The sequence below is a fragment of the Diospyros lotus genome, chromosome 6 (genome assembly GCF_014633365.1).
Source record: "Diospyros lotus cultivar Yz01 chromosome 6, ASM1463336v1, whole genome shotgun sequence".
Lineage (NCBI taxonomy): Eukaryota > Viridiplantae > Streptophyta > Magnoliopsida > Ericales > Ebenaceae > Diospyros > Diospyros lotus.
Window position 1 is genome coordinate 22,383,714 of NC_068343.1, and position 11,719 is coordinate 22,395,432.

At 35.0% G+C, this 11,719-nt stretch overlaps 1 protein-coding gene across 1 annotated transcript in view; it reads right to left on the reverse strand.

Moving 5' to 3' along the window:
* LOC127804038 (probable methyltransferase PMT26) overlaps positions 1-3,613 on the reverse strand; it is a 30,983-nt gene extending 27,370 nt beyond the window's left edge. The window contains exons 1-3 of the mRNA XM_052340746.1: positions 3,316-3,613; positions 454-1,643; positions 230-379 (exon numbers count right to left, since the gene is read on the reverse strand). Of these exons, the coding sequence (XP_052196706.1) occupies positions 230-379; positions 454-1,608 (1,305 nt within the window). The 5' untranslated portion in view covers positions 1,609-1,643; positions 3,316-3,613. The remainder of the gene's footprint in view (positions 1-229; positions 380-453; positions 1,644-3,315) is intronic.
* Between the last annotated feature and the right edge of the window lie 8,106 nt (positions 3,614-11,719).

Consider the following 11,719-nt stretch of genomic DNA (forward strand, 5'->3'; position numbering starts at 1 on the left):
TCTCCAAGCAACAAAAATGAAATAGAGTAAACAGGCAATGTAACCAACAAGAAACAATGCTATGGCAAAAAGTAAGCTCTAGTGTAAAACTTGGAATGACATCAAACATGCAAAATCAAAAGAAAATTATATTTATGTGTGTGTGTGTGTGTGTGTGTGTGTGTGTGAGAGAGAGAGAGAGAGAGAGATGAGTTGATGCAATCAGATAACAAGGTTCAAAAGTACTTACTTCTTGTATAAAATCAATATAATGAAGAGCACCATGCTTAAATTGGGTCCCACCACCGGGAAAGGTAAGGTAATCACCATTAATTTTGACCCAATTCTGGTGCCCTTTCATTTCGACAAGTTTGGTATGGGGAACATTGTGGTACCATACCTGCACAAGCAAATATTTAATATCTACAGAAGTATGAAAGAGGATATGAACACTGAGAATCAAATAAGTAAAACCTTTTTCCTGCTAGTAGGCCACTTGATTGGAAGTTGGTACCCTTCAGGGAGCAAAACAAGGCAAGTGGGAGGATCCTCTGGACAGTGCCTCTCCCTGTGTTCATAGTGCTTGGTAGTTGGAAGGTTCCTAATCGCTAGTAAATTATCAAGGCATGGGATGTAATCTGGCCCAGCAGTGACATTGCAGATTTTCCAATTGTAGCCTGTTTCTTGATTTGGTTCAGGAGACTTCTGTGCTTCCTTTTCATTCCTTGACTCTGCTGCCTGGGTTGACCAGGCCACATTCTGAGTTGTAGTTTCATTAAAAAGTTCTGACTCAGCCCCAGAAGGAAATACCTCACTCTGAGCCAGATCTTTGGCCTGACTGTCCGTCTTTGTCTTTTCAGAGCTTTGAACTGGCTCCTTATTTTCATTTTGCTCAACCTCTTTTGTCTGGCTATATGCTTTATCACCATCTTTTTTCTCATCCTGATTCTCATCTGAGTCCTTCTCACCCTCGTCTGGATCAGATTTCTTGTTGTTTAACACCTCTTCAGAGTCCCCTTGTCCATGGGAGTTATCATGGCTACTGTCTGTTCCTGTCTCACCAGATTTAAAATCTTTGTACCCCATGTTAGATTCCGTATCTTCAACTTTTCCTTCTCCATTTTCAGTTTCTGTTCTATTAACACCTTCTGACTTAGTCTCTTCCTCTGCACTCACCTTCACTGGCTTATTTCCAGGTTTCTCTTCTTGGTTTCTCTCTGTGGCATTCTCACTGGCTTTTTCAGAAGTGTCAGGGTTTTCATCAGAATTATTGTTTCCCTTCTGACCTGCACTTAAGTTGTCTGCTTTCACGGCATCTTCAGCTAAATTACCATGGCTATCCTCAAACTGCCAAGGATTGCTCTCACTATTCTCACTGCTTTGGTTGCTCTTATTGTTCTCGCTATTCTCATTTCTCGGGCTGCTATTATTGCTCACACTTGCTTGTTCATACACCTCATTTTTGTTATCCTGAGAGGACATATCTATATTTTGAACAGGAACTACCGAAGACGATGTCATCATCCATACACCAACTAGGCCAAGGGCCACAAATGCAAAAATAGTCACTGTTGAACAATAACTTGAAGATTTTTTTCCATCAATTCTGGAGTATTTACCTAATGCCATGTTTATTAATGCCAATAGTCCTCAGGCATTCAGACCTGCAGTAAACAGCCATGGATCTTTCCATAAGGTTACTGATGTGGGACAGCAATGAAGAATTGCAGAAAGTGGGGAAGAAAGAGATGAGACTAAGAAGAAGAAGAAGAAGCTTGAGAAGAAGAAGTAAAGCCAAGAGAAAAGAAGAGAAGAGAGAGAATAGCCAAGAGACGAAATTAATACCAATGTATTCAATAATCAAGAACTCAATAAAAGAGTACACAACAAGCCCTATTTATAGGCCAAAACTAAACCTAACTATAGTATGATTAGGAATCTAAACTCTAATATGATTTTAATCCAAATCCTATAATATCTATAATCATCTAAAAATGGAAACAAATCAAAATAACAAGAAAACATATAAATCCTAATCTAAATCTGAATCTGCTCGTTAGAATCAAAATAGGAAACATATCCCCATCAGTTACAATTCGATTCCAACAGAACCCAAAACCCAAAAGCAAGAGAGTCAAACAACATGTGAGGTTAATAAATTAGCAGAAAAGTTAGCCTTGAGCATGAATTTGGCCTTTATTTTATAAAAGGCACAAATACCAAGGACAAAGTCCTAGGAACGTATATAACCTTTGATTCAATAAAGGGAGAAGATCATGAGGATGAAATCCCAATTAACTATATAATCTTATTCCATTAAAAGCAACAGAATTAGAAACAAGGCCTCCTGCAAAGTGGGGATAAACAATCTAGCTCAAATTCCAAGTATGTACAATCTAGGAAGGATAATATTTAATCTTAATGCTAGAGGTTACATAGAAATAACTTGGTTGTATAAGTAGGGCCAACAAGTTCAATTGTCGATTCATGAGCTAACTCTTTTGGGTATGTTCTCGTGGCTGTTACTTGTTACTTATATAGTACTCAAGTTGATCCTTCTGCACAACAGTGTGTGCAGTTCATAGCTTTCACACGTACAAATGATAATGGTAGCTCATTGCACGCATGTGTGTAAGAGGGATCTTTTATGGCTCAATGCTTTATCCTTCGAAACCCATAGATGCATTTCCATCTTGATTTTGAGTCAGATATACATCACCATTGTCACAAGAAAGAAAAATGTTAATGATAATAATAATGATAGTTACAATAACAATTACCATACATTGTCCACGCTTAACTTCTTGTCACGTACACTAAATACAAAGTTTGAAGCTGTAAACGTGCAGGAATTATAGAATTCATAAATTAGAACTCAAGAATATTTTAAAAATACAAATGGAAGTGTTCCAAGCCTAAAGAAATAAAAGAACAGGGCCAAACCAAGCTGATCTCATTAAACCAATATCCCAATGCAAATGAAATCACCACAACCAAAGAAAAACCGAGAAAACTTGCATGGTCTTGTTTAAGCCCAAAAACAAAACAAGTTATCAAAACAGGTAAAAGCCAACCCAAAAACAAAACACACGCACAATCCAATTTGTCTGTTAGCTTGGAAATGCATAGAGAATTCAAAAAAACAAGAAGAACAAAGAATCGTGGGAAAGCATCAGATCTAAATCAGGGAATGGTATAATAATTAACAGATTCAATAGAATTGCAAGTGACGAAAATGCAAAATATGCATCGGTCGAAACTCAAAGCTTCGATCCAGAAACCCACTTGAAAATTCTATGGCAGAAAGAAGGTATGGAGATGGACATAACGAAATACCTCTTATTGATTTAGCCGCAAAAGATGAGAGCTAGAAACCATTATCTAACTATCGGAAGCCCTGTGGAAAGAAAGATTGGGAGCACGAAACAGACCATTTCAAGCTCAATTCCATATATGCAGAATATGATCTGCATAAGTTCCTGTTTGCTCATTATTGTGCAGCATTTGGCTCCCACTTCCCAGAATGCACAGAGGAGAGAGAGAGAGATAGAGGAAATCAGAGAGAGGAAATCGGCGAAGTGTTTGAATGTCCAGAGAGAGAGAGAGGATCCGGGCAAATCGCATTGCAAAGAAATTACATTAGTCTTTTTTTTTTTTAGTTTTTATTTGTGTGTCACTTATTTAAAACAAAAAATAAAAAGGGCATTTGGTGAGTTATTTTGTATTTATAAAGTTTTTTTTACAAAAATAGGAATGCAAAAGTAGTTTTTTTTTTTTGGTGCCAAAATAGTGTTTTTCATATTAATACTAGTTCACGACCCGTGCGAGGGTTTAATATTCAACAAAAATATGTATAAAATAATAATTTAAAAATAAAATAGATATTATAACAAATTTAATATATTACATAAATTAGTCAAGAAACAACAATTTTATTTCAATGTGATTAAAGTAAATTTTGGAAGACTTTTTGTATACAACATTTGTGGTTGAAATTGTTTGTTTTCCATCTTTATTACATATTAACACTCATTGCGATTTGTAACTCTTGATATTGCAACGTACAGTTACCCATAACTAAACACAGGATTCTTAAAAAAAAAAAAAATTTACATGGGTCAAAGACTGGCCTTGACTCTTATTGATAGTCATGGCGTACGAAACAATTAGAGCAAACTGTCTTCGTTGAAATTTGAATGGCAACCTTGTATCGAACGGAATCAACGATATTCTCATAATGAACACTTTATGCCCTGCATTAGTACCAGACAATATTGTAGCCTCCAAGGCATAACTTTCAAGTCTTGTAATAATTAGCCTAGTCCTATTGCAAAGTCCGGCAGTATAATCAATGTTCCTCAACAACATAACCAAAATACCTACCTTTATTCTCAACTTGTGGTTAGAGACACCAGAACATTTGATACTGTTTAAAAATTATGTGGAATGAAGATCTTCCAACAAATCAACATTTGTATTTGACCTACAAATCGTATTTGAACTGAAATATGTCATTCCTTCACAATCACTAATAGAAACCGTTGACAGATTCAACGGCATCCGATGTTGGTGCAAGAATGGCCCTACCTTGCAAGTAGGATGTATTACCAACGTTGTTTGAAAACGACAAGTAAGTGATCTCAACAATCGATTCAATCATACTACTAAACCAATGTATCAAAATATCATCCGGTATTTCCACAGTTGCATGTTCATTATTTCAACCACCTAAAATCCCGTTGGAGGCAATTAACTTGTACAATAGGACAAAGTTAATCTATCACAATCATTTAATCAATACCATTGTAACTTTTCATACAGCACAATTGCATAAGCATAATCACAAGTTCGTTTGACGTAGATTCAAGATAATTGTTGACCAGATCAACATGGTCACCCCAAAGAGTACATAGTATTCTGTTTTTTCTTCAAAAAAAAAATGACCACATATCTAACAAAACATAATATAAATAAAATACCCAACATAGGTTATATAAAGATACATTTTGCAACAAAAAAAGATAAAAAAAAACAAATATTAAAGACAGATAAAAAAAAAATAAAAGATCATACTCCAAATCTTCAAGAACAATATCAATACACTTTGTAGTGGATTCGGAAGATGACTGAGTTATAGTTTTGTCTTTCTCGACGACTTCGCCAATCACATCTTTAAATTCGAGATCAACATGGACAAAATGAAAACGTATTAGAATTGTAGAATAGTGCATCTCATAAAAAATAGATGCAAGCAAACAATGATGAATAGTGCATACAAAAATTGACTGAAATTAACTGGGAAATGAAACAAAATAGTGCAGTAAAAACATTGACTAAAAAAAGAGGTAGAAAAATATTAATTGAGAAAAGAGTCAAAAATGCACATAATAGATAAGTTTCCTTAGACTGTGAACTGGCCAAAAGTTTGAAGAAAGGCTTGAACTTATATATCTCAATAAGAAATGATTGATCTTCAACCTCAGCCACTTGAGTAGTTCTCATGAAACTCAACACATACTTATGTGTGATAGTCTTGAATGTCATAGTATTATGATCAACTACGAAATTTTTCATTACATACAACTTGTGCTCTTCAATTTTATCTGCAAAGTAACGCATCAAGTTTTTCTTGATCATTGCATGCATTCACGTCCCATACACAACATGATAAATGACACATTGCACAGATTATATATTGATGAACAACAATTCGCATGATAAATGACATATTGTTTATATTTTGGTAATGTTCTAATGCAATATATATTATTCCAAGCATGCATAAATAAACTATTAAGCATGTACTAATTAAACAAATCATAATTTTATGAAATTCTGTAGCATCAATTAGTACACTCACACCCACTTTGGAGACGTCAATCATAATGGCAATCAGTATAAAGAAGAAAAAAATCATTATAATTAGTGAGGAAAGAGAAACAACAAATTAAAATGTGAGCAATTACATGTTTTACAAATTATTTTATTCCTAATAAATTTACGTAGGATAAATATAATTTGAATGTCATCTTTGTATCACACATCAATCGATGCAATCCGACATTACAAAACTTGCACATACAACAAAGAAAAAAAAACGTGGATGGAAAAAATAAAAAAATCATAAATACAACAACAACTAAGTGGCACATATGGCAAAGACGACAAAAGTGCATGGTAACAACAAAAAATAGTGTTTTCCAAACTTACATATCTGTCAAACAACACTAAAGTGACGCATCATTTTGGTTATGATAACTGTAAACTTCTCATTTTTGGACGACTTGTATCTTGAACGCCTAATTCGCGTAAGTGTTGTCAACATATCTCAGCAAATGCAAAATCTGAGCCATGACAAATACTAGTTTTCAGTTATAGTTTGCAGAGAAATTTGATCAATGAAGAAAGAATTTTTGATTATATGCATAAGTGTTTTTTTGGGCTAGTATAAAGAGTCCTAAATATGCATGCAAATTCATTTTTTGATGCATTGGAACCTATTGTATTCAATAAATTGAATTGTTGGTTAACGAAAAAGCAGTCAAAATGAAAGGCTTCAATGACACGGTTTGGCTAGTGTAAATGTGAAACGGAAAGAGAATGTAGGTAGAGTAATAGCTCGGAAAAAAATATATATTAGCATAGTTTAGGCAGGAAACTATGTGAGTCAACTATGTTTAATTCACACGAGTGTTGTCAACATACCTTAGCATATGCAGAATTTGAGCTATGGCAAATACTGGGTTTCAGTTACAGTTTGTAGAGAAATCGATTCAATGAAGAAAGAATTTCTGATGATAAGTAAAAGTGTTTTTTCTAGCCTATACATAAAGAGTCCAAAATATGTATGCAAATTCTTTTTTTTATGCATTGGAACCTGTTGTATTCAATTAATTGAATTGTTGGTTAACGAAAAAGCAGTCAAAAGGAAAGGCTTCAATGACAAAGTTTGGCTGGTGTAAATATGAAACGAAAAAAGGATATAGGCAGAGTAATAGCTTGAGAAAGAAAAAAACATATTAGCAAAGTTTAAGCGGAAAACTATGTGAGTCAACTATATGCAATGACTATCTTACTTTTATATATATAAAGATTTTTATTTTTATTCAACCAACCCAGTTCATTTAACATTCCAAGGTGTGTGACCATCAATTAATCATATCTCTCCTATCATTTCATATTAATATATATTTATTTCGCTAGTAGCATTCACAATATACTTATGAAAAGTATTATTATTGTTTAAGTACAATAATAAATTTAAAACTACAGGAGAGTATTTGTTTTGAGTTTCTAGTCTTTGAGAGACTTATGAAAAAGAAAGTAGTTAAGGGCACAGGATGTCTCCGTGCAGGACCTTCAATACTTAAGTTAATCTCTAGAAAAGTATAAGGAAATAAGAAGATCTTAGTTTGAAAAAAGTTTTTATTTTACCTCAATCAAATGAATAAACTCTTATTTATAGAAGTCGAAGTTAACAAATCGAAGAGCATCCATGTCTTTCGGATCATCTGTTTTGGATTTTCAAAGTAGAGAAATTGAATGTGGATTTGACATATTCTTAGATCTGAGAGAGGTTTCTAGGAAGGTCTCTTTAGGATATCCAGAAGGGTCTTTCGTGAGTACTTAAGAAAAGCTATTAGGAGAGTTTCTTGGAGATACCCGAGAAAGGCCTCTAGGAGAATCTCCAAGGGACAATTTTATGGGGAAGGATTTATGGGCTTCCTCTTTTGTTTTTTTTTTCTCTTTGGCTTATCTTGGGGTTAGGCTCACTTTCTTGGACATAACAAGTATGTTTAGATTCTATTTTAAAATCTAAAAGAAATAATAATGTTATTAATGATGTAAAGAAGATTAGTAAAATTTGTAATATTTAAAAGGTGTTTGATTGCTTATAAGCTATCAGTGAATCTTAAACGTTGTATAATTTATTTAGTTATACGTTTGTTAAAAATTAAAAAGTTTAAACCCTATCGAACTTAAACGCTATTTGACAACGTTTTAGAAAAGTTTTCCCCCAACTTTTCTCAAAACATTATACATAACTTATTTAGTTGATCAAGTATTTTACAATTTTATCCTCCAACAATTATCATATTTTCAACCTTATCCATCTCCTTCATCCCTTAACCTCCATCTTATTCGCTACCTTGCTCCAACTTCTCTTTCGTCATCATCATCGCCACATCTTGCCTCCGCTCTTATGTCACGGCCATCCCCTCCATCGTGGTCATCGCTTCCATCCATCTCATTCTCGTCACCTCTATTGCGCCTTTTTCAGCCCCATTGTCGTTGTCGCCTCCCACCTCCAACTCCTCTGTCGCAGTCGCTACCTCCCTCTATCTCTTTCTCTTTGCCTCCAGCCTCATTGCCATCACCGCTCCCACCTCTAGCTTCTCCATTGCCGCCCTCACCACCTCTAGCTTCCATAATATAATATATTTTTAATAATTATATATAATTTATCAACATATAATGATAATAATTTTATCAGTTAGACAAGTTGCGGGACTATGACTTGTTGGTTAGGCATTTATTAAAGTAAGATTTCTGAATGGTGCACTTCAAATGCTTATAAAACACACTATTATGACTGTCCAAAAATAATCCTAAATGCATGTTGGATGACTAAGTGCATAAACATAGGATAGTACCAAATATCTCAAGACTACATATAATGATTAACTTAATCTTAAAAAGGTGAAAGTACCAAGATATGTCACGTGGGCAAGTTTTTGTGTGATTGAGAGTTCATAGTCTACTAGAATCCCTTATTTTTTTATAACCCAAGTGTCCAAGGTTTGTCCAAATAATTTTGGGAAGAGTAGGCTCTCCCCCTAGTTCGCCATCTAAGTAAATTTAGATGTGGTCACAACCTATACACACTTGGAATGGACTTTCCAGAAACAACTATTCTTCCCGTGGATCCTACATTTATATCGTGCGAACGGTGCCCCCGAAAGGGCGACAGGGCACACTATGACCCTGCCTCTACATGGGTAACTTGTCTTATAGTCTTACTATTGTCTTCCAGCAATAATTCTGCATTCAAAGATACCACAAGAATTCGAACCTCTATTTCTATTATCTTACTTATACTTTACCGTTGCGCCATGCCCGTGGGGGCCTACTAGGATCCCTTATTGATTAATGTTTAGCTTGAGATAAGGAATGTGATTTGGCTTATCTATCTTTGAGATAACATGTGTTTGATGATATCTCCATTTTAGAACTTGAAAGCATATTAATTGAGATTGAATCAACAATTTTGGGATTGTGATTAGTCCTATCAATTAATCACATAAAGAGTTTTCCTTGCCTTACAGCTTGATCCAAACCCATATCTTTCTTTTTTGTTTGTAGAAATACTTAAGAAAAATGTGTGTTACGGTTTCATTCAACATAGGTGGTGGGGCCACACATTTTCTGTAACACCCGGGATTTTTATAGGAGTAATTTTTTTTTTTAAAGAATATAAGATGGATTCAGGATTCAAGAAGGAACGGATGAATTTCAAGCAAAATGTAGTGCATTTTAGGAAATTTTGGGCAAAAGTGTAATTTCTCAAAAATAATTGGAGATCATTTCGGAGTCAAGAATGGTACCCAAAAGTGAAGGAGCATTGTAAGAATTATTGGAAATGAAAGAATAGCATTTTGAAGGCCAAAAGTGAGATTCTCAAAGTTACAAGGGGTAAAAATACAATTTATGGAAACTTTGAGGGACCAAACTGTAATAACCACAAAAGTAACAAAATTTCAGCCATGGGCTAATCATGAATGGCCAAGTGTCCCCCCTAGGTGTCACAATTGGATTGGTTGAAATCTTATAATTAGGGGTGTAATGATTATAGGAGTAATGATTGACACAAATCTCATGAGAATGCACAAATCTCTATGCATACGTGGCTTAATGATAAATGGTGTAATGATGGAGCACAAATCTCCATGTGAATGCACAAATCTCCATGAATACATGGCTTAATATGAAAAATCTCATGATGAGTTCTTATCCCAACGCGACACGTGGCGCAATTGGATTCGTTGAAATTGCCTATAAATATAAGGCTTTGGGGGAATGATTTTGGGGCAGCAAACGAGAGAAAAAGAAGGAGATTTTAAGAGAGGAAACTTTGCCAAAGAATGAGGAAAACTCTGCCCAAAAAACAAATGAGATATGAGTTTCATCAGGAAATCTGCGTGTCATTGGAATCTGGGCCCGAGTCATTGGAAAACAACGAGGTAAGTTCCGTTTTATTTTATAATCTTATAGAGGGAAGAAATAAGGAGGTGAAGGAACAAACAAGGGTTAAATCGGAGTTAAAATAAAGGAGAAAAGCCCATAAAATTGAGTTGCTGCTGGTCGCGTGTGAGGGCGCCTGAGACCCCCCTCTTGGCCTACAACTTTGCAGAGTTAACCCTTTTTTAGTTACCTACAACCCTATATAAAATATGTTGAGTTGGTTTACGAAACTTGTGATATTTGCAGAAAACCATTCCCGAATGCTGGGAATAGTGCACCGACAAGCCAAACCAGCAAGGTGAGTGTTTCTTGCATACTTTTGCTACATCCAGGTCATTTTAGCTTCATTGGGTTTGGGTGTTGACTTGCATATCATGCCTTTGTGTCTTACATGATATGTTTTCCCTTGGTTATGCATATTCATTCTGCTTTGTCATACATCACACTCGTGTTGGTGATTGTGGCTAGTTGTTGGGCCATCATGAAAGATCTCATGCTCTTACGGTGAGCCAAGGGGTGACTATGATGATTGCGAGGGTGATTGCAATACCCTGGCATTACTACCACATGGTGGATTTCATAATAGCATTATTGCATTTGCACGCACATACATTTCCTTTTTCTGTTTCACTCACTTAGATGTATATCTAACTTAGGTTGATGCCCCTGGAACGTTCCACGTTCCAAGCATATTGGAAGTATAGAGTGTTTCAGGTTTCAGTTCAAAGCGTGGGCAAGGAGATGGAGCTTCGCTAGCTTTGGGATTTTAATTTATTATGTGACCCAAATGATGTATTATAAATAGCATTTAGGGTACTCAAGTTTGTAATAAGTATAAAGTTGCTCTACAGTTGTACTACAGTGATAAGTTGTGTCTTTTGGAGTATTGAAAGTCTTTTATGTTTCTTGTACTTGTAAAGAAAATCTAGTGGAAACCCTTTATCTAGTTTTGGTTAAGCTTTCAGGTTCAATCCAATGCTTCCGTTGGCAAGGGTTTCCATAACACTCGTGGTGATGTTAGCTTATATTTTATGTCGTTGTGTATTTGAAAAAGTTGGGCATTATATTTTCCCTCAACGTGCAAGCATGCATGGTTTGGTTGATGTTTTATGTTGGTTTAGTTTATGTTTTTTATTGATAACTTAGTCAAAAATTGGAGCAGCATTAGGTTGCTCCCAATTGTTATGTCTTACTATTTTCATGCTGCTTGTTTCCTATTTTATGAGAGGTTCTCCTTGGTTTGTAGCTCTCAAACAGATGAGAGTATATTAAGCTCAGTCTTGCTATCAATAAAGGGATAACGATTTAACCAAATTATTTCCCCACCTATCTTTTCTCCTATTCTTTGCTATAATTTTCTTCTTCTTGCCCGTAGTTGTTAGTTCCAATGATGACAAAAATATCCCAAGAAGGGGGTGAATTAGGATACGCATAAATCTTTCTTTTGTTCTAACACTGATTAATTAAAGAGAACTAAGTTTTGATATATAATCTCTAT